The 24,482-nt window shown below is 42.0% G+C and overlaps 1 protein-coding gene across 2 annotated transcripts in view; it reads right to left on the reverse strand.

The window, feature by feature from the left end:
• The window catches only part of PARD3B (par-3 family cell polarity regulator beta), an 853,033-nt gene that overhangs the window by 325,649 nt on the left and 502,902 nt on the right, over positions 1–24,482 (reverse strand). For both annotated transcript variants that reach the window (XM_081143277.1, XM_081143276.1), the window contains exons 13-15: positions 20,596–20,728; positions 13,343–13,442; positions 4,780–4,895 (exon numbers count right to left, since the gene is read on the reverse strand). In XM_081143277.1, coding sequence (XP_080999403.1) covers positions 4,780–4,895; positions 13,343–13,442; positions 20,596–20,728 — 349 coding nt within the window. The remainder of the gene's footprint in view (positions 1–4,779; positions 4,896–13,342; positions 13,443–20,595; positions 20,729–24,482) is intronic.

A 24,482-nucleotide genomic window follows, 5' to 3' on the forward strand; every position in this document is an offset into this window, starting at 1 on the left:
TAACTATTCTCTGATGGAAAGGTCCGACAATTATGAAGGGGTTATATTCAAAATGTGACCCAAACATTTACCTTTATTGATATGAGAAATCAGTTGATATATAATTTACTTCAACACTGAATGTCTACAAATATCTTCTGTCTTAAGACAAATTTTGAACAAGCAACTAACAAAATAAAATTGCTGAATCATAGATCTTACAGGAAAATCAGCCCATTTATTTATTGCCTTGATTTTAGGAACTCCTAACACGTGCACTTTTTTAAGACCGTGAGACATGGAATGTTAACAACCTTCACTGTCGGGAAACTCCCTACAATGTTGCCGGAATGCCTCATGCATCACTTAGAGCTCATTTCCTCTCATTGAGCTGGGGCAGGACAGCTGGCCAGCATCTTCCATCTGCACCGCCCTCGGTCCCCTCCTAACTGTGCAGCAGAGTGCCCTTCTGAAATCGGAGTAAGAGGCCAATTGGAAACAGGAGAGAAAACACTAAAAAAAAAAATCTTGTGTGAAATAACGTTTTAAACTTAACTTTGAATGGGGCTACAGATTAGGTCAATGAATGGGCCGAAATACTGAAGCACTGTCCCTTCAATAATTCAGACGAATACTTAAAAAGTATTACTGGGTCACAAAACACCAGGCCTGGAAATTAAAGATGTTTATTCCTCATCAAAGAGTCTTTGACTGTAACGCTCTGGCATACTGCCAACAAGGGCAGCTCTTTGGGGGAAAACCCTATGCCAAAGGCCAAAGAGGCAGCTGTGTTATTCAGCTCCTGAGAGCTTCCAACTCAACACCCACACGAGCTCAATTATGAACAAATTAAAGGGATCCAGACTGAACACAGTAATTCTGGTAATTTAAATAAATAGGGGAAAGTCTACAATTAGTAGGAAAAGACTGATTTTCTGGAAAACCCAGAAAATGACACCCTAACCCCTTTGAATAAGCATAGTTATATCTAATTATTTAAAAATAAATTTCCTTTTATTCATTTTAATTCCTGATCTGACTTAAATGCGGCCACATGCGTGCCAGCAAAAGCACCCCAAAAATATTGAGGCAGAATAGCCTCAAAAAATCTATAACGGATTACAGGAATGAACGGCACTGAGTAAAACTATAACTGGAGTTTCATACCTGTGTTTCAGAGCACATAGAAAATGTTACTCATTTCTACCTTTTTCAAGAGCAGAGAAACATTTTAAGTCATTCAGAAGGAATCAAAGATTTCATATTGAGGGAATCTATTAATATAATTCACTATATTAATAGAATAAAGAATAAAATGCACATAATCATTCTACATAGATCCTTAAAGCCACTTAATAAAATGCAACATCCATTCCTCACTAAACAAAATGAGCAAATAAAAATCTTTTTAAGAAGTTAGGAATATAAAGAAACTTATTTAACTTGATGAAAACATGTCCATCAGGGACCATCAGCCATCATGATGGACACACACGCAGTAGAAATATTCCTGTTTAATATTTAAGTTTATTTTGATGAGCTGATCTAAAGTTTATGTAAGAAAATAAATGCATGTGAAGGGTCAAAGTAATTTTATAAAAGAAAAATCAGGAGAAGACTGTCCTCAAGTTATCAAAATACAGCATGAGAGCATGGTAATTTTAAAAGGCCGGTTCTGACATGGGGCAGACTAATATATCAGCAGAACAGCGTGTCTGGAAGCCAACCCGCGCTCTAAGGGATCTGGTGCTCAACAGGACTGCATTCTGAACTAACGGGGAAAGGATGCAAAAGTCAATGACTGTTATTAATAATTTGTCTATTTACATGGAGAAAGTTTCCCACCTTACAAGCCACAGATAATATTATATTACAGATTGCTATGCATTAAAAAACAAAACAAGCCTTTAGGAAAAAATAAATGAGGTAAGTATAAAACCCAAAAGTCATGAAGTAAAAGATGGGAATATTTGACTATAAGACAAAAACCTTTTTACAGTAAAGAATATGACACTCAGACTAAAAAGACAAATTGCAAGACATTATTTGCAACATATATAATATTCTCAAGAAGAAAGGGGAAAGGAACTACCAAATGGAAACATTGGAAAAAGACATGAATATGCAAATTATAGAATAAGAAATACAAATGGACCCTCAAAACCCCCAAGACCAAAAAAGCCCCTAAAACTCTCAGTGAAGCCCAAATTCAATCAAAAGGGGAAAAGTAAATTGTAAATCGAGATTCAGTCACATAACATAACACCATTCATCTCTTATAAAGAAACACAACATATAATACAGACACATCTTCATAGATTGGGCAGCAAATAGGTAGAATGCTTTCTAGAAGGACACACGCAGCAAACTGTTAAAATTATCTTTGTGTCTGGAGAATAGGGGAGGAGATGGGGAGGCGAAGGCTTGGCTTTATTTTTTATAACAAGAAGCGTCTGTCTGTGGAAACCTAAGTGAAAGTAAGTAAGTGGAACCCATTTACCTTAAAATAATTTGAACATATGAGCAATAACTCATCAGTATGCAAGTTAAGATACTAGCTTAGGCCCAGCAGCAAAAATGAAACAAACAAAAAACACACAAAGTACTGAATGGGCCTGTTAGCCTTTGAAGATTCCTACAAACTTTATAAAGGAGGAATATCCAATATAAATTAATTACCCAATAAACAGGAGGTTTTGTTTTAATTTTTTTTTTTTATGTTTTGAAAAATGGTTCTTGGCCTTGCTGGAATTATTCCTATAAGCATAGTAACGAACCTTTAAGGAAATTCCTAACACTGGCCTAGTGTTTAGAAAACTGAACACTAGTGTTGGGCTAGTGTTTAATAGTTTAGAAAACTGAACTACTTACAATATTCTTTTCACCTAATCAAACAGGAAAGGCACTTCCAATGCTTACCATTCTGGTGTCATCTGAATTTATTCACTGACAAAAATCAAGATATTTACTGAGCTCACTCAATTGTTCTGGGGACAGGGGTTCAGAAAGGTCCTAGAATAGTGACCCCCAGAGCCCTCTGCAAGACGGCTAGCTTTAAATTGGCACTTTCTGGAAGGGACCAAACTTTGATGGTTACTTTAAAAATGTTTTTACAGCATATTTTACCACTTCTGCTGTATGGTGCATTTTAGCCAATGCTTTTAGTTTGGTGCTTGTGTCCTCAAGAAAACAGCTCATGACCTCTGCCCAGTTCTGTAAGCTGAACAAACATTACTGTTATTGTTGTCATTTATTATATAAGTATGATAAAATGCAATGGGTGACTGCTAATCATACATATTTTGCAAGTACTATTTCTACTTAAAAGAGAAAAGCTCTCAAAAACAAACTTTTCAGTAACAAAAAATATCAAAAGAAATACTGTTTCTGGACCTGCCTTAGGTTTTTTTATAGATTTGATAAAATTTTTTCTTCTTTAAATTAAAATGCATGCTGTTTTTACTTTTGCAGATTCTTTTAGAAACATACTGTTGGTCACTTGTTTTTCTTAATTAAATGAAAAAACCAGTAATACATTTCTCCTCCAAAATTAAGAGCAGTTTTTATCCATTCATCTTCCTCATAGAGGAATCGGGAAGACAGAACAGGAAATGTTTATCAAGCACTCTATGAAAACAAATTGCCCCTTAAATTATTAGTAATAACCTATGTCACTGTCACACATTATTTCTTTGTTTTTTCAAAGGTTCACATGAGAGAAAATATCCCTCGTTGATCAGTGCTCGAGACAGCATCCTTGTTAAGGTTTTCCACCCATCTTTTACTACAGCTGATTAGAGCAAATGTGTCCCAGGGATCTGTTTAATTTATAGAAAACAGAATCAATTTCTCTTGCTTCATCATGATTGAACATTTTCCTGAACTCCTGTAAATGAGTTACAGATAAGCACTATTTATCAGATTGTTTTGTGGAACATGCAGTTCTGATTATTCTATTTTCTACTATTTGCTACTAATGAAATATGTAATATGCCTCAAGAAAAATCATTTGCAAAGCTTGGCCTCTGAGCATTCGGGAAGCAATGAATAGTTCGCTGAGCATTTATTTTGCACCTACCCTCTTCTCTAATAGTTTTTTCTCTCCAAGAGCCCACAGGAGGGTGGCAATGTCCTTGGGTATCTGAAAAGTTTTGAGGGTCCCAAGTTCCAGAGCCTGGAGAACAGAGTATACAAAGGCCCTGGCTCTTCGCTGACAGCCAACAGTCACCCAGGTTCCCTGTGGGGCTCAGAACCTCAATGAAGTTGTTCAGGCACAGACCCAGGGAACCTTGACACCCTCAGTCTGGCTAACCTGGGACCCTTCTTCCCCGCAGTGTCACACGATGAGGAGACGGGCATTTAAAGACATGAATCCTTTGTGCCATTCCTGCCCATGGCACACAGAGAGGGGAAGCCCCGTGGAAGAGGGTGCATTGACCCAGCCCTGCAACAGGTATCGCGTAAGAAAGGGAAAGGCCCCAGCAGCAGCGAGCGCCCAGGTCCAAAGGCAGGCGACTTAATGCTCACGGCGCTCACATCCTCCGGAAGGAATCACCATATTTTTCTGACCTATACGGACCCCTTTATAAAAATAAGTCATCTATCTCTCTTTTAGAGAGGGGTAATTATAATTAAGTATGTGAGAGGAGGCAGGAAGACAGGATGACCATTATCCCCCCTCCAGGCTTCAGTAGCTTTGCCCCGTAAGGTTGGAGTTGAAGAAACAAAGGCAGGACATTCGGGAAGACAGATGGGCTGAGGCTGGAGAGCTGACCTGGATGTCACCTCACCCGCACTTACCGAGGTCCATGCTCTTTGAGGCTTTCAGATTCATTGATTCGGGCTGCCTGGCTGGTGTCACTGATCTGAAGTTGATGTGCTGATCTGGAAAGTACACTGCCGAATCCACCCCAGAGCTGTGGGGAGAAGCCAGATGCCAGATGTTTAGGTTTAGAATAAAATCCAGTCCCCCTTCTTCTTTTCTTTTCAGCCTCACCTGAGGATATTTTTTCCATTGCTTTTCGGGGGGGGAGGAGAGATGGATGTGAGAGAGACACATCGATTGGTTGCCTCCTGTACTTGCCCAGACCAGGGCCGGGATCGAGTCTGCAACCGAGGTACGTGCCCTTGTCTGGAATCGAACCTGGGACCCTGCAGTCCGTGGGCCGGTGCTCTAACCACTGAGCCAAACCGGCCAGGGTTCTCTCTCTTTTTTAAGGAAGCAGACCTCATTATGAACAGAGGCCCTCATCACTCTCTCTGCAGCTCAAAACCATGCATTTTAAGCTAATTCTTGAATCTCGGGTTTCTTTTCTGAGATGGAGCAATTCTATTTTCATGTATTTTATCACACTCTACAATTGAAATAAAAGATTCTCTGGCTAATATCGTGTTTTCCTCGTCACTGGTTTCTGCTAATTGGGATCCCGCTGTACAATCTATAACTTTAAGTGTGTAAGGCGAGCCTGGAATGCACTTGCACTTCAAAGGATGTCGCCAGATATTAGCGGAGCCTAGAAACCGGTATAGAGATTTCTGTGGGCTAAGCATGCCTTTCCCTTGAAAACAAGTGAAAAGGTGTATCCTTTAGAGAACACCGTCCTGTTGAATGACTGATGGCTGCAGCAGTTTGGTTTCCTACTTTTTTTAGGCCTGGTATCTAAAACTAATGTTAATGCTGAGCAAATAGTCTACTCATCAATAATACCAAAAGGAAATAACAGGGAAAGCACAGTTGACAATTTAGACACAAAATATATCAAATGTCCATTATAGGCTTCCTAGTACTTGTAGTCAATCTCAAAGAATTCTATTTCTGCTGAATATTGTATTTATTTTGCTTGAGGATGGAGGGGATTCTATAAGGGAATTACAGACGATAGCTTATTTCTTGGTCTGGAAATAACATATATATTTATTTTGATTGTTGAGAGTATTACAGATGTCCCCCATTTTCCTCTCATTGATTACAGCTACCTTTTCCCTTGGTATTCCTGTATGTTTAGAAAGTAAATACGGTGGCTCATTTTAACATAACTTTACCCTAATCTTAAATACAGTGAAAATAATTCCAGTATCCTTGGTAAGTCTGACAGTACTGAGGTTGAGGGTTTCAAACAGTTGGGATTTGACACTATAAACAATAAAACAAACAAACAAAAATAAACTATTATGAATGAGAACCCTTCTAAAATGTACAGGAGATCTCAGTTTCTTAACCAAATATACCAAAATAAGTTTAATCTTTTATTGAAACTCATTAGTCATGCATATTTAATATTGCCTTACAGTGATATTAAAATTAATGTGCAGCTATAATAATATTGCTGAAGGAATGAATGAACCTCTTTTATTGTAATATAGCGGGGAGATGAAAGAAGTACCTGGGACAGGTGGCAGAGCACAGCGCGCAAGGGCTCAGATGCCACAGCGGGTCTGCCCAGCTCTAAATCCTGGCTCTGCTGCTGACTAGCTGTGCGACCTGGGAAAGTTATTGAACCTCTCTGTGCTTTAGTTTCCTTATGTAGAAAATGGATATCATTACGCTCCCTGTCTTATAAGATTGTTAAGAGATAAAGTGAGTCAAGATTTGAAAGTCAGGAGAATGGTGTCTGGCACAGGGTAAGTTCTATAGAAGCTTTTAGGAAACAAATAAGCAGATAAATAAATATGCTTCAGTTCCCAAATGAATGCAAGTTTCTGCTTTTTGAGTTGTCCAGGCTTTTTACAGATTCTTTGCCTTCTCTGTTTTTTCAGCCCCTCAGTAGCTCTGTGTCTAAGACCCCTTGTCTCCTCCCATTTAGAAGGGCAGTGCGGTGTAATGGTTAGGGCCCTGGGCTTGGGAGGGAGGTGCGGGGGTCCATGGCCTCAGTTTGCTAGAGCATAAAACGAACAGTAACAGCACTTACTTTATAAGGTTGTTGTAGGGATTAATAAATTAAATTTGTTAATACTGACAATAGTGCCTAACATACAGTAAGAGCTCAGTAAGTGAGCTATTCATACTCTTCTGTATTTCGGTAGGTTAGAGTGGTCTTTGAATGAGGGCCTGACACACTCTGCAGTGAAGAAATTATACGTTTTCACAAAAATTTCTCAAGACGTTTAAATCTACTCTTTAGAATTTGAAGCTCTTTTTTTGGCTTCTTTCTTGATGTCTGTCTACATTCTCAACAGATAAAGCCACTGACATAGAAAGTGTATTAGATGTAGTGGTGTCTAGTGGTGGCAAAATATGCCAACTGTGAACAAAAACCCTTGGCCCACTAGTGCTGTTGCCACTGGCCTCGCTTAATGGCAGTGCTTCCACTGTTTCAGCTCATCCTGAAGAATTCGGAGACGCTGCTGTGAACACGAGCCTCCCCCGAGCCATGGTGCTTGGAAGCACTTGCCTTTAACTATGTTATCTGACCTTTACGTGCACTTAGATTTTCATCCTTTGATCTCTTGTGATGATGTGGTTTTAGTGTCAGAAAGACTCATGGGCTTCAGAGAGTCAGAGACTGTAAGGGCCAGAAGGCGTGAAAGGTCACCTCATCTAACTCTACATCTTGTGGATAAGACACTGAGGCCCAAAGAGGAGGCGGATGTGCCAAGGCCACACAGCTGGCAGTGGCCACGCCACGACAAGAACTGTGGTTTCTTGAACTTTTCCCAGAGCCACAAAAACTCTGGCTCAAATGGTGGCCAACCTGAGGCACCGGTTGTTGCTGATCCTGAATCCAAAGAAATCGAAACTTTCCCTATTAGTATAGATTTGCTCACGCTCTGGTGCTTCTTGCATTTCAAGGTAGCTTTTTGTTTCAGTAGAGGGGTGCATATTATGCAATAAAGGAAAACCAAAGAGTTAATCCAAACAGATGCCGCATGTTATAAGGAAAGCCTTTAGGGAGGAGGTTCAGGACCAGCATGAATAGTCCTCATTAAAACGTAGGGCACATGCATGTAAAGGCCTCTGCTCAAGGCAGGCTACGGGAATCTACCCAAATGGGAAACATGCTAGTCAACGCGCATCATTGTCTTAGATTACCGAACTACGCATTGATCAACAGATTAAGAATAAAAACCTAAATTTCTCCAGACTCTTGGGAGAGTTTCAAAATCTCCATTAAAAACAAAAAACCAAAAAACCAGGTGGCAATGCCACTTGATGCAATAACATCAAGTAAGGCTCTGTCTAAATGATGTGAATTTTTTTGTAGATACGCTGAGATATAATTAAGGAAGATCAAAGAAATAAAAAGCTGCTTTGTACATATACATGTAACAAATACTCACAGATATTATGTGTATACCTATACATATATATGTCCATTAAGTTAATCACAGTGATATATACATCAGCTACCATTGTTTTGAATGTGACCCAGTGTACACTTTGAAAACCTTTAATAGAAGTATCCCTCTTGCAAAGGTACAAATGGAAATAGGGCAAAAGAAGGCTGGTATCAGACTGGCAGATATTTAAGGAGGGAAGTGAGTGTAATGGGAGGCACGGTGGGATTAAAGCCAACGCGAGCATACACTGCACGTAAGCACTGAGTGTAGTACTGAATTAGTTAATGTGAAAATATTTTAGACACGTCAGTGAGACTAGCAAAAACACTTTGCAGTTTTACGCTACATATTAAAAGTTCTTTGGTGGGAGAGTGACATGATGATTAACGATAAAATATGACACGTTTTACTTTTGAAGGGAGTCAGCACGTGCTCACGGCTGAGCGGACTGCAGTGGGTGCTGTGGGAAGCTGGAAGCTGGCAGCAGGCCGAAGGCACGTCTCAGGGAAGGGCTGTGTCTTCAGCATGAACCACCAGGGGCTCTGGCGGATAGAAATGACACTCGGTGTCAAATCATGCTGCATTAACGAACAAATGAGGGTGGCGTGAAGCACATGCCAGTGTCTGAAACGAAAGCGGGGGAAGGAGGTTTTGAGGGGCACGCCGAAAAAATCACGTCGGACGTCTGAGGCGTCCATGAACAGGCTCCAACAACTGGCTGCTATGAGCGACGTAGATGCAGGTCGTGTGTGTGTGTGTGTGGGGGGGGGGGATACAGACAGAGAAATGAGACAGAACCAAGAGGGAGCGTAACATGAGCACGCAGGCAATAACCAAATATTGTCTAAACGGTTAATATATTCTGTCTGCTGTCAAGTTGTCTGAAACTGTCCCTGAGATATCACAGTGGAAAATGTATTTCCTTTTTAGTTATTTACTTTTTACTTGGACATACATATTCTAAACTTTTGTCTGATAATCGCTGACATAATAGTACAAATAAGTTCAGTAAATTCCTGATTTCGGTTTGGTTCAAAGTACAGGCATCGAGTTTGCTCAAATTTGTTTTTCACTTATGCAATGGCAGTTTTCAGCTTCCCACGCCTGGCTCCACCCCGAAAGCGCCTCTCGCCCCTTTAGACGGCTCTCAACGCTTATTTATTTACTTATTTTGAAAGACAGGACGGCCTCCCAGCCCCGTCTGCTCAGCCATCCCGGACCCCTTCCCACTCCTCCTCCACCCCAAGCTTCGCGCGTCCAGCCCACGGCCCCCGGTCACCTAGGCGCCCAGCAGCCTGCAGGACGGCGCAGGCCACCGGCTCCCAGGAGGGGGCGAGTCACAAAGCCTGAGATTGTTCCTTCCATCTCGAAAATGTCTTTGGCTCTGTTTCTCCCTCTCCCCCTCGCTGCTCCTCCCTTCATTCGAGCCCTTCTGTCCTCTTGCCAGTCCCCAGGCTGGTGACCTCGCCTGTGGCTTCTTCCGTCCACTCCCCCCACAACCGAGCTCACCCCACTTGATACCGTCGCCCAGGCATGAAAGCCTTCGATGCGTCTCCGCTGCCCTCTGGAGAAGCGTGGTGCCCACGGAGCGCGACAGCCGCGGCCTTCCCGTGGATTCCCCCCCGACACCGCGCGCTTCGGCCCTCCCGAACACGCTCTGCGCTTGGCGTCCCTCACCTAAGTGCCCTGCCCACCCCCTCTCTGCCTCGAAAGCCCCTTTCTGTTCTCCAAGGGACCATTTCAACCCTCCTCCTGGCAAACTTGCCTGGAGGCCTGCAGGCAGAGCTGGTGGCCCATTCCCTGGGGCCCCAACAGCACACTGTATCTAACGCTCGGCCAGCAGGCTGCTCCCTAACTCCCCGCGTGTCTGTCTCCCCAAGAGGAGGCCGCGCTCCTCACGGGCAGGACGCCTTCCGACCTGAGCACCTGCTGCAGCGCCTAGCTCAGAGCTCCAGAAATGCTTCCGAAGGGACGAGTGAGCAGATGAATGACTTGGGCTTTGGGGAACGTAAAAGAACCAGGCCCGAGGCAATGGCGTGCTTCTCACTGAAAGGAGGCTACCGTGGATGGTTAAGAGAGCGATTCTAGCCAAGTGGTGGGAGCAGAAGCGGAAACACAGGGGTTAGGGGGGAAGAGGGGGGAAGAGAAATGGAAGTTAGGATTTCAAATCATGTAATGAAGATTCACAGCAGGAAAGGCCAATAAAAGCTATTTTTCAAGATCGTGGAGGAAAGAGCTTTCCTGAAAAGGGTGAGGGGAAAAAAAAATCTGTGGAGACACTGAAGCATCCCAAAAGGCAGTTGCTAATTCTCCATAATTCTATGTCTGTGACATCTCTGAACTCTCTCTCCTGAAGGGTTTTCATCTTGTTAGCACAGGCAGCTAGTTAGGCATTAACAAAAGAGAAGGGAGAGGACTGGCTGAGCCTGATTAAGTCGGGGAAGTACAGTTTCACAGTCACTCCAGGGAGCGGCCACCACCACTTGGCCAAACGAATTAATATCCGAGTGGGCAGGAAAGATGAGCTTTCCAATCACCCCAGGCAGCAGCCTCCCCCAGGTTAACGGGACGGGGAGTCCTTTTGATGGGTCATGGGCAGTAGGAGCCAAAATGGGGACCATAAAGCGATAAAGGGGAGGAGACAAGCCTGGGAAAAGACCAGCTAGGAAAAAGCGCAGGAAACGGAAGATCTAGGAAAGGGATTGGATAGGGCCAGGGGCATCAGCATAGGCCCAGGAAGATCCAGGAAAAAGACTGGATAGTTTCAAAGAAAGCTTACCTCTTCCCAAACCCAAGGAAATAGAGGGAAACAGTGAAAGCCCCAGTCTCTGGAGCAGCTCTGATCTCAGGCTGGACCTGAAGGGAACAGAGACTAAGACCACTGAGCCTCCGATGTCAGGGTGATGGCACGGCAACCATGGGCCCGGCCCTCCTGCTGGCCTGGTGGGGACCAGTGCAGACCTGCACCCTGGAAGCTAGACTTCCGCAGTGAGACCGAGCTAACCCCCTTGGTCATGGGTGAGATATGGGTGGAGGGGGTGTACCTAGGGCCAGAGAACAGGACCCACCAGCTGAGGGCAGAGCATGTGCCCCAGAGTGCGGCAGCCTTTTCAAGGCCGCGCTGATAACTCCTGCCACTATTGCTTAAATTTCTCCTTCGCGACTGTCCTTGAAATTCCTTTCTTGGGACACCACAAGAACCTATTTCCAGATGGAGCTGGGGCAGACCCACCTTGGTCCAGGTCTTTCTCTGGTAACAATCTGAAAGCTTCTCCCATTCTCCCCAGGGCAGGCCCTACAAAGAGCCTGTGTTTCTAGTGAACATTACCCCTCCCCATTTACCTAATTTGTGTCACAAACAACTAAAACCTGGGTCATATCAGGCTACTGTCTGCTGAAACCCTATAATAAGATTTTACTATCTAATGAATGAAATCTGTATCCCTTATCCTTGCACTCTGGGCTTTATCGTCTGGCCAATCAGCCACTGTAGAAGTTGCACAAATCAAAATCAAGGTGGGAAGAGAGGAACCAAAGAACTTATAAGCATATATGCATAGCCCATGGACACAGACAACAGGCGGGTGAAGGCCTGGGGTGGGGTGGAAGATGGGTGGAGGGGGGCAAAGGGGGGGAATGTGGGACATCGGTAATACTCTCAACAATAAAATAAATTTTAAAAAATCAGCTAACTTTCCCACCTGCATGCTGTTCCTTCTACTTTCCCTTCTTTCTGAACTTCCCTTTCTTCCTGGGCTCACCTCATGTCCATCTCCTCATCCGCTAAGATTCATCTCAAATGCCGCATTATTCCGTAATGTTTTCTCTGCTGCTCTATCTGGAAGCATTCTCCTCTGCCTTAGATGTCCAGAGCTTTTTATCTATGTACCTTCTGGTAAATATTACTTTGTACCTTGTGTCCTACTTGTCCTATTGGCCTACCATCTTCTCAAGGGCAGGGTTTACATCTGACTCTTCTTTGTATTATCCCAAGAGTTTTGCATATACACACAGGATAAACACTGAAGTAGAATAAATAAAGTTATTTTTGCGTGAAATTTTTTATACCGCCAGTCTGTCATTTTTAATTCAGGATCGAAGCAGGCAATGGAAATGAATGAGCAAAACTAAATATGTCCAGATATTCTTTCAAGAAACCCCCAGAGATACTGATCTAGAACATGATTGCCATTATCATTCCAGTTTGTGAAACTGTCCTTGAGTAAGACAGCTGACTTCAAAAATGTTGGCATCAGAGACGGCTAAATATAGGTAAGCATCTAGCTAATAGAGTTAGCTATACCCTTGTTATGTTGCTTTATTTTTAGGAGATTGTAATAAAAAGTATAATAGGAATAACACCAGTATTGCTGCAAGAAAAATGAAAAAATTCCACAGGATTATCATGGGACATAGAATGGAATAAAATGCACAGTTTTAAACAGCCATAATAAATATAGAAAGCAGCAAAGGGGCAATTTAATGAGTTTTAAAATTCATCAGAAGAACAAAATGTATGAATTCCACTAGTCAAATGGTACGTTCGCTTAGTAAATCTCTCTCTCTCATGCTTGTGTGATGCTAAAAAATATTGATTTTTTTGGTTTCTATTACAAAATGGATATAATATTGGGCATTCTTTTCAATATTTTAGGTTATATATGGTATTGCTTTAATTCTTAGATTCCATTAACTTTCTTGGAACAGCTATTTTAAAAATACCTTTAGGGTTTGCCAATTACAAAAGAAGAGAAAATAAAAAACCTAAGCTTTATGTCTTTGCAGTTTTGTTTTACAGCTTCCCATATAACTTTTCTTTGTGTTCCACTGTTCTAGTTTTTAACTTGGCAAAAGAAAATTTAACAATTTTCTTAAATATTTTATAATATATGATGTAGCTTAACAAATTCCAAGAGGCAAACTACAAACAATCAAAGCTATCAGCTCTGAGAAACTTGCACAGGGAAGGAATTACAGACATCATGAGATTTCCATTCTGGAAAGAAATAGAGTTAAAATAAGGTTGCTGGGTTTTCCCCAAAAAACCATAACAAGGAACATTTATGGCATATCATTTTATTGATACCTGTGGCTGTAATCTTCAAGGCCCAATTCCAGGGCGGGATGTGGAGGTGGAGAAGGTCGCAGTTCGCTCTCGGCCCATCCGTCATTGGGAAGCAATGGCTCTATAAACAAAGAACAAATGAAGCTGTAGTAAACCGGAGGCAGAATCGTTCAGTGCCCGGTGTTGCTTCAGTCCAACTCTCAGACACGATTTTCACCAACACATAAACCAACCTTGAAATGAGCAAGTCCTCAGATGGAACGGAAGGAGTTGTAAGAGAGCTAATGCGGCCTGTACAAGGAACTCAGGGCCTGCTAATATGTTTTTACACCAGTGACCTGCTGGCAGCTCCTGGCAAGTCCACACATCTTGACTACCTTTTCCATCTTAGGAAAAGCTGACGCCCATTCATTACCTGTGATTTGTGGGAGATTAACAAAGCTATTTCTTTCATGACAACAGTTTTGTAAACAACACTATAATGAATGCTCTGGATTATATGGTGATTTAAGCATTTGCCTTAGTGACAAAAAGTACTTAAAAAAAATCATGAGATACAGTATATCTACTCACCATGTAGGCACAGTAGAGGGGGGAAAAATACTATTTTTGCATATGTTTCATAATCAAAACCCCTGGGTTTGGGGCCTTGGGAGCAAAAGACTGGGGTCTGAATGTTGGTTTTCCTACCCACCAAAAATGTATACTTTTCAGACTATTCTATATATATAAAAGGAACATATTCTGAATATTATTGCAACTAGTAACAAGTAAGGGCGGTTGAGATCTTTTTTGTGTACCAGTGCCTTAAGCATTCTGTACATTATGTCATTTAAGTATCATCTTTAATGACAATAATGCATAAAAAAAAAGCCTTAGAGGGCATCTTGGTTAAGAGTATAGTTGTGGAGCAAGACTGCATGTTTTCAATCATGGCTCCTAATGCTCTTTAAACTCGGACAAATTGTCCAACTTCTATAAGTCTCATTTTTAAAATCTATCAAGTGAGGATAAGAATACCTTTATTGGAAGAGTATAAATATTATACACGATGGTGCATATTCAAGCAGTGATTTACAAAGGCAAAGTGCTAATAAGTAAATAAAGGATTATTATTCTATACATCATGAACTCTACCTTGTAGCTATACAGTCAGATAGTTGGTATAAAGTATACCCTATTTTTCCCTGATTTCTGGAACAAGAAAAAGTCTCTCTGTCCTTGAAAAATGCTGCTGGTAACAGAACCTGCTTTGACTTGCCCACATGCCAAGTTTCATGGTTGATTTTCTGTGACAACTTGCCTGGGCCATACGGTACCTAGATATTTGGTCACACATTATTCTAGGTGTTTCTGGGAGATTGTTTTTGGATAAGATTAACATTTAGATCAGTATACAAAGTAAAGCAGATTGCCCTTCCTGATGTAGGTGGGCCTCATCCAATCAGCTGAAGGCTTGAACAGAATGAAAATACTAACACTTTTCAGAGTAGAAGAGAATTCTTCTTCCCTGACTGCCCTCAAACTGGGACATCAGCTTTTTCCTGCCCTGGGACTCAAACTGAAACATCAGCTCTTTCTGGGTCTTGAGACTTCTGGTCTTCAGGCTGGAACTACATCATTGGCTCTCCTAGGTCTCCAGCTTGCTACCTCACCCTGAAGATCTTCAGATTTGCCTGCCTCCATAAATGAGTCAGCCAATCCCTTATAATCTCTCTCTTTCTCTCTCTCTCTCTGGCACACTAAGCAAGTACTTGCTCCAAGCTCTGCCCCAGGGAACTGATGGAAGTGGCTCTCTAGCAGTGCTGACAGGTCCCTGGGAGTGAGGCTTGAAGCAGGGACCTGACAAGTAAGATGACCAGGATTTAGAAGCATGATGAGGAAAAACAGCCAGCACTGTCCCCCTGCACCCCCCCCCCCCCCCCAGTGATCCGGTGTTTGCTTCTATGGCAACTATCAGGCAGCCAGAGACTTGCTGAGAAAAACAGAGAGCAGAAAGACTACAATGCAAATTGGGGACCAGGGCATATTGGGACAATATCCTTCCTACTGGCTCTAATCTCTTTACCCTCCAATTCTCAGTCCATTTTCATGCTGGGGGTAATGATACCTGTGACTATGCAACCTGCATGCTCAGAAACATTTCACTTGTACAACTATCTACAGAATAAAGGTCTGTGTCCCTGGGAGTCACTTTATCTCCATTACTCATTAGCCACCTACGAGTACTTACTCTTCCCCAACCACAAGCCTGGACTTTCCTGCTTCAGTGTCCTTGCTTGTGTAACTGCAAAACTGAATCCATCCATCAAAGTCCCACGCTTCTCCCAACGTCCACCTCAAACAGCACCTTCTCTATGAAACTTTTACTGTTGCTCTCAGATCTATCATTACTTTTTTAACGGTGGCAGAGAACACTGGTGCTTACTACATCTGTGTTCTTCCTTTCTTCCTGGGCACACACCTAGACCTGAGACCCCATTTCCCTGCCCTCTTTGTACCTACACTAGATCTTACCAATAGAATGTGAGTTACTATGGAGAATGTCATTCCCAGTCTCAGTGGATAGGGGAGGGTCCACCTTCTCCCCTTTCTCCCCCTTTCCCATCTGTCAGCTACAAGCACAGTAGCTGGGCCCTCTTCTAGGTGGAGGAGGCCTGAGAAGATGGCCCAGCTACCAATGGAAAGGGCCCAGGTCCCTCAATCTTGGCATGGAGCACATCTCCCTTCCTCCTGCTGATTAGCCTCACTGGGCTGGGATATGAGTAAACAAGAGAAACAGATTCACAGATATAGAGAGCAGACTAACGGTAGCTGGGGGGGGGGGGGGGAGGTTTGGGAGGCTGGGTGAAAAAGGTGAAGGGATTGGGAAGTACAGGTTGGTTGTTACAAAAAGTCAGGGGGATGTAAAGTACATCCTAGGGAATATAGACAATAACATTGTAATAACTATGGATGGTGTCAGGTGGGTACTAGAAATATAGGGGGGGAATACTTAAGTATATGATTGTCTAACCACTAAATTAAAAAAAAAAGAAATATACTTTTGCTGTCTCAACCCACTGACATTTGGATTTATTAATATTATGGAAAACAACTCCTGTATAACATTTATCACATGCTGCTTTTGCAGTGAGCAATCTACTGGTCTCTCACCTATTTATATTTTTCTTTCTCCTATTCTTCAGCATCTTCTCTGGCTACTTCAAGCTTTATTACAATCATTATCTTTAATTTTTAGTTCACTCACATAAACAACCCATTTGTTTTTAAAGTAGTGATAGGAACAGAAGGGAAATAATCTTCTTTGCTGATTCTGCATTCTTGGTACATTTTTAAACAACATAATCAGAGGCTGTAAGAAATAATATTTTTTTCTTTGGGTCCAAATACCTTTGGTAAGCCTTATTATCAGCGTGACAATCTGGAATTGTTATCTCTTATATGTAATATTTCTCAATTTTATTGAGTGTAAGTCTGGATGGTCATTCTGTATCTACGCTTGTGAATGTGGACAATGCACCCTGAAGTCACTACTACAATTGCTGACCAAATGACCCTCATTTTTATCAACATCTTTAGTTGTTACTTGTTTTACAGAATCCATCCTGCCAGGGAACGATCAGGAAAAAAACAAAACTGGGCAAAAGGGATTGTGGCTTTAGACAAAGACTCAGCAAGCTATTGCCCTGGTTGAAAACTGGCCCACCGTCTGGATTTGTACCTAGAGCTGCACTGAACACAGTGACGTCCATTCATTTATGGAGTGTCTGTGCTGATTTTGCACTAGACTGGCAGAGTTAAGGGGCAACAGCAGAGACTCTATGGCCCTCAAAGCCTAAAATACTTACTGTCTGGCCCTTCACAGGCAACAACTGCTGACCCCGGCTTTAGACCGTTCTTGAGGACACTGAAAGCCTTGTATTCATCTTTGCCCCCCAATAGTGTATTCTGCACAGAGGAGGTATCCAATAAACATCAGTCAAACTGAAAAGCGTAATTCAATTTCTGGTCACCACTGTAGAGGTTGTGCCCTACATTCTACGGAGGGGTGGATACATGCTGGTTCCCACAAGAAGGCACATCAGGAATAATTATACTATTATGTGTTTCCTCAGGGGACCCCAGGGAACACTGATTCATTGGGACAGGACACAGAACCAAACGTTTGGTTTGGGGGTAGGGATGAAAGGCCTAAAGGAGACCTCAGTGGGTGAACCTGGGCAGACTTGGGGCAATGGGTGACTGAGGCAGGGGCTGGGGTGCACCTGAACTGAAATGGAGGGGAAGCAGGAGTAGGGCACTAAGGGAGAGGTAATAACAACCCAGAGGCAAACAGCGCTTAGGCTATGACTTGGCCTTCGGCGAGATCTGCCAGCAAGGTTCTTCTGAAAATACAGCGTGGGTGGACTTCATTACCATTCACATGCGTAACAGGATTTCACAGTAACCCCCTGGGACACAACCTCCATCCCTATTTCCATCCTGGAACACCACATTTTTTCCACTGCGGGCATTGCTAGCAATTCTCCAACACAAATGTGAATTTTATGGTGTTACAATTTCTACAAATGTTAGTTCCAAAAATGCCTTTTCTGTGTAACAGCTTGACAGGAATATGTATGTACAAAAAAAATGAACTGTGGAACTGTGGGTGGTATGTACTATTATTACAAAAATGGATGGAACACAGCATATCAACATTGGGTTTTTAAATATACAAAGGAAAGGAAAAAGGGAAGAAAAAAAAGCCAATGTTTTGGCTGTAACAGTTCCTCTTCTCACTAGACATTACATTTTGTCAAATCAATCTTGTTTTTCTCAAAGAGCTCCTTAAAAGAGTTGGTTTTGGTGAATCAACACTCACTCGGGTTTTACGAGTCTTGGTGACCCACTGCCACCTCCCATGCGTCTGAAACTCAGGAACTGTCAGTGGTTCTCAAAATTTAAAATGTTATTAATATTACAAAGAGGTGATGATCATGATAATCTTCCTCAGCATTGTGTTTATAAATTCTGTTATATATATTTTTGTCTCTAAGTCAATATGCTTATATTAAAAAGATAATTTTATCTACTGGCTTCTTACAATTAAAAAAAAACATACAATGAGTCTATGCTTGTTAGGCCTAATTCTTGAAAGAACTAGGTTTTTTATGTTTACCTGAGAAAACTGAATTTGGAGGGGGAGGGAGAGTAGTAGGAACGGTGAAGGTAGCTGATCTGCATGGGCTTTTCATTGGTGTAAATGTTGTTCTACCTGGATCTGTGTGTCAGGGGGAAGGGAACAGACAGAACCTCCCAGTGGTTGTCTGTGGCCACTCGTGCCTACAGAAGTCCAAGTGTTCAGAGAAAATACGAACTCTGGACATTCTACTGACGTTCCAAAATGTTACAACATTTTGTTTTTAGCGTGTGCTTTGAGTGCACTTTATGTGTAAACACTTTTTTCCTAGGTGTAGTCTTACACTTTATGTAGTTGCACGGTTTCATTAATTTAGCCTTTGTTAGCCTTCCTAGATATTACCAATTTCCTTGACTATTTCAATGCCCTCTAAAAATATACTGTGTAATTATCACTTCAGCATCAATATTTTATAGGTACTGAAAATGAAACCAGATAGGAGGTAACGTGCCCACTGTTCCAGCGGATGTCACAGGTATAATTAGGAACAGAATCCTGAACTTGGATTGTCACTGAACATGTTGCTTGAGAATTAAATGACAGTCAAGTCACACTAAGGCTAGATATTTTCCTATGGGCATGGTAGGGAGAAGGCTGCCCTAACTTGCTGGTCCTTCCCCAGATTTTCGTGCTGTTGGAATTGAAGGTCTCAGGAGGAGATCTTACTTTGTCAAGAAAAATTTTAATTTTTAAGAAGCTAAGAAGAGACATACTGAGTATTTCTTCATCTGACACAAAGTAAAATTGGCTTCTAAAGGACATTTTTATATTAGGTAAAAGGAATTCAGTACTTTTAAGGCACCAGTGTAAGACAGGGCCCATGCTGTGGTTCAGAGGATACACTTGGGTTCGAGAGATGGGCTGTATCCGGACTCTGCCTGGATCAAGTGTGTGGTCCTGGGTTAATTATTTACTCTCCTGACTTTCTATTTCTTCATCTGTAAAATGAGGACAATAATATTATCCACTTCGAGTGTGCATGGAAATTGCTTAACACAGTATCTAACAGACAGTGAACACTTAATACGTGGTCACAGCTGTTGCTACTGCTCTCACTGAAATGGGGAAATTCAGAGGAAAAAACGGTGTCTGATTCTGATGAAACAATTTAATCCAGAGAAACCTCAGTAATCTCAGAGCTGAGAGACTCTTTCTACGTAGTTAACACCTGGTAACATCTTAAGTGTAAATAAGGAATTGATTACATAAACAGCGCTCCATTCAATAGATTACTATGAGACTACTGAATGTGGTGCTGTAGAATAGTCAATGACATAGTAAGGTGTTCACAATGGTTATTAATTTAAAAATTCCTTAAACATTGTATATAGTATATTTCACTTTATATACAAGTATTTGCATGAAGACTTGAAATATATACATTAAAATGTTATTAATTAGTATTTAGTATCTTTGATAGAAGTATGTGTAACATTGAATTTCCTTTTATTGCTTTTCTCCAAATTTTTTGTCATGAATATGTATTGCTTTTACAATCCAAAAATTAAAGTTATTACAGAAAGGAGATTTAGGGAAATAAAAGTATTTTCTTGTTGGCCCAAAGCATAATTTTTGAAAAACAAGGAAGAAAATCCAAGTGTTTTCCATCTGGAGCTCTGCTAGAAATGTGACCTACAGCAGATAACAAGGGACAGACAGTGCAGCGAGGCCAGACAGAGAATATTCCCACTGTCACACGATGGTCTCGGTTTATGGTATTTACAAAATCAGGCATAAATCTGTGAAGCATGTTAGGACCATTTAATGACTTAATACTAGGCCACGCATCTTTTTAAGTTTAGTAATTTATACTTCTTAGCTTCCAATATTAAAAAGATTGTTTTAAAAAAAAAAGTAACAGTTGCCATTTTGTTTCTCCAGGCCCGGTTTGTTTTACACATAACCCTCCGTGTTTGGGGCATCAAGCACAGAAACTGTCGCTTAAACTGGGGGCGATGCCAGGAATCTGCTTCACAACTTCTGAGTCAGCTCCCCCGGCCACCTCCAGCTCAGGGCTCAGAGCACTGCGCTCGCCTCATCTCGCGTTTTCTCGCACCACTCGAGGGGACGAACATGGGCAGGCCCTTACCTCTCTGTCTGTCGTGCGGACTGTCAGTGCCACACGGACGCAACGTGCCATTGTCACCTCTCCTGTAGGTGGTCACTGCGTTCTGACAGTTCTCAAAGCTCGGCTTAGAAAATGCCCCACACTCGGCAGGCTCCTGAGGGATGGAAATCAAAAATTACATTTGCTTTTAAAATATGCCCCGACTCGGTCAATGAAAGCGGAGCAAAATGATCGATTGATGAATAACCTTTCGGGGGCCTGCGGCACACAGATCCTCAGCTGTGGAAAATCAGGATGGGCCCGCCCGTGACGGGCTCTGTGACTGTGAAGTAAACAGCGTTGACAATGCGGCGCTGCGGCTTAGGCGTGCTGATAGCCGGCACAAAAGAGGATTAACTTTACTATTCTTTCCCCCCACTTACAACGGGCTCCTTTCAATTTTTCTTCCATCTGGGAGTACAGCTTGTGGCGGTGTCAACACAAGAACACAGTTCATGCCAAGGACGTTCCTCTGCCAACCAGCTGGCTCCCCTCTCTCCCCCTGGGGACCGAGCGCACATGCTCTAGGACAACCAGACCCGAGCAGGTTCGCCGCTGAAATGCCATGAGTGTGTCCCCACGAAGGACACCAGGTCCTCTGGCCAGGAGCTAAAACAAACCGCCGCGACACCGCCAGGCTGTGATTCCCCTGAGACACTTTTCTCTCCCCCTCCCCGTATTTCCCCTCCTATTTCGAGTTAAAGATTCTAGTCTGTAAACAAATCCACAGTTTCCTTGAAACTGCTGTATCCAGAACAACAGCCCCCAAGCCATGTTCCACAGGCGCAGGAGGCGTAGCGGAGGGGCCGGCCGTGGAGAGCTGTTTGTTCAGGGGGACTGCGCCGCAGACAGCTGGCTTTGTTCTTGCTCAGATGATGCGTCTTCCTCACAGATTTCAAGGAAGTCGCCTGGAAGCCATCTCATGGCTGTGCCCTTGACCGACTGTGAGGGGATCGTGCCGCAGACAGAAACAGAGACCTGAGCCCCGAAGCTCCTGCCTTCTGAGAAAGGCATTGGGCCCAAACAATGCGTTTGATTTATACTTTCCTCCTCAGTTACAAAGCCTCGGTACCCTGCTAGTTAAACAAACATTTAGAACATTCAATTTATGCATTCTTAATAATTGAAAGGTTTTCAGCTGCTGAAAGTCCGTTAGCTTTTTGTCAAGGTTTACAACACCCTTTCCCACAACCTTTGCCTCTGCACTGCTAGTCCAACCAAGGCTGGTGCTCAGCCAACGACTTTCGAGGTAAAGCCGGAGCCCCGGCAGGCAGGAGAGGTAGGACTTACCTTGCATAGCCTCCCGCGATTCTCTTTTTAATTGAATTTATTGGGGTGACATTGGTTAATAAAACTATAAAGAATTCAGGTGTACAGTTCTACGATACATCATCTGTTTATTGTTTGTGTGGTCACCGCCCCAAGTCAAGCCTCCTTCCATCACCGTTTAGCCCCCTTTCACCCTCCCCTCCCTGCCTCCCGCCCCACTTTCCCTCTGGTAATTATCACACTGTTGTCCTGCTTTGATTTAACAACAACAAGAACCAAAAAAAATTTTCCTGCTTTCCCAGCTCTTTGATAAATGACACAATCGATATCCCAACAACTGATCAGTAACCGGCCTAATTAAAGTATTCAGCTTGTAAAATAGAGCTGTCGAGGAGCCCTCCATTAGTGTCCCAGCCAATAAAAAATATAATGGATTTTTAAACATATTCTGCTTCTATCAAGATGAGCTCGCAGCAGGAAGGAAAATGTTTTGGGGAAGGGGGGGAAAAAAACCCCAAAACAGGTCATAACCCATTTTTTAACACCAAGTCTCCAGGCTCAAATAGAATTACAATTGAACCTCAAGCGCATCCTTTGAAAAACATGTTTCTGTTTAAAATGATTTTGATTCAATCAAGGGCTCATTATGTATTCCTCACAAGGTCCTCATCAAAACTGTTTACGTATCTTGTACATCTGGGTAATGTGGAAAACTACCCCAACAACTATATATTTTGACTTTCCTTAAGTAGCTTCTTCAATTTTTATATCAATATAAGGTTCAAGTAACCGTTATGGTGTTCTTGCCAGGTTGAATTGATTTGCCTGAATCTGTGAGCAGTGGGGAGACCTTTTCTAGGTTACAGATGCTTTTTCATTGTCCCTGGGGGTGACTGCTGTTCCACAGGAGAAAACAACAAAAACACGAGCACACGGCATATGCTTTGACACAGTAAAACACAGATTTGGGAGATCAAAAGCTACAGATTATTTCTTTTCAATTTAATAAAGATTAGCTGTCTCTATAAGAAAAAGTGCTCTTTAATCTTCATGGGTACCACAGAGATTCTCAATAGCTGAGAGAGTCAAATGCCTGCTTATCCCCGATGGGAAGCATGTAAATATCAAGAAAACTAAAAACGGATCTTGTTTAAATGTCCTCATAAAAACTGCTTTCTGCCCCTTTTCTTGTTCACAATTGATTCTCGAGTGCGCTATATAAACAAGACGTTTCTGAGGATGGGCAGCCAACAGAAAGCCTAGTACTTTCTTCCGACGGTACAACGGCCACCCCATCCCAGAGTGTGAGATTTAAAATGAAAAAACCTGCAATAAAGGAGAATGAAATGATAAAATGCCCCAACCAGATGAGCCACAATACAGAACACTTATCCACAGAGCACTCATATGCTTTAGAGAAACGCATACAGTTAGGGAAGGTAGAGGCGGGGGACAACTAACTCTTAACAAGTGTATTCTTTTTTTATTTTAGGCTTTTACTTCTGCTATCTGCAGGCGTGGTGCTCTACAGCAGTGTCCTCCAGACTTTCCTATTGGTTGAGGTATTTTTCCCCCCAAGAAATCTTAAGGGAGCTCGAATGTACAGACGCCCAGACCGGTCATCCTTCCCACACATCTCCAACATCTGGGTTCCACGAAGCGCCAGGGCTCCCGAGTACGAACCAAAGTCACCCAGAGAGGAGCCGATTCTCTCGCGGATGGAAGCAATAAATACGGCTTTTACACCTATGTACATAAGTAAAATCCGTTACATATTCATGGAAGCCTCTCTGTCACTTAAGCAGACACAAATGTTGAAATCGAGTTGGCTCATTATATATAGTCTCCAGTAATTGGCCAATTTACATTTATTTAACATTTACAAGGTTATGTACAGGAGAGTGAAAAGGTACAGTTACTCCTTTCCAACTGCTGATAATATAACAGAGTAAGATGTAGTCCATGCTGACTACTTCAGCCAACCCTCTCAGATGAAGCAGGTCTCCGATGTAACCTTTCCTCATTCACTCAACGATATTTATTAAGTGTCTGCGATGTGCTGGGAAATGAGGATACATTAAGGGATAAAACAGACAAAAGTATCTGTCATCTACAAGTACCCAGCACTCAACTACGAATGTCTTCACACTGCCAGGAAATGGCCAGCCTGGGACTTTCACTCAGGTAATCCAAAACTACTTTCACCTCTTGTCAATTTGAAAACCCTTTATTTTTTTTAAGTTGAACTTATTATTAAAACTAATATTCTACATGAGTATGTCTTAATACTATTCTGTTTTAACTTTGCTTATGATACAAACATGATTTCTCTTATAGAGTACATGTGTGATTTGTTGACGCCTTTCTTTACTATAAACTTTTTTCTTCTTCTTTTCTTAAAATAAGCTTAACAGCATTTAATAACTTATTCACATATAAGAGACAATAATGTTAATATAATTGTATGATATAATATATGATTGTATAATATAATAATATAATTGTTTAATATAAATAGAGTAATATAATTGTAAGTGAAATGTTTACGCACATTAGCATTCAAGAATGTTTACGCTTATACTTCATGCGAGGTAAAAGCA

This window comes from Miniopterus schreibersii (assembly GCF_964146895.1).
Source record: "Miniopterus schreibersii genome assembly, chromosome: 7".
Taxonomy (NCBI): Eukaryota; Metazoa; Chordata; class Mammalia; order Chiroptera; family Miniopteridae; genus Miniopterus; species Miniopterus schreibersii.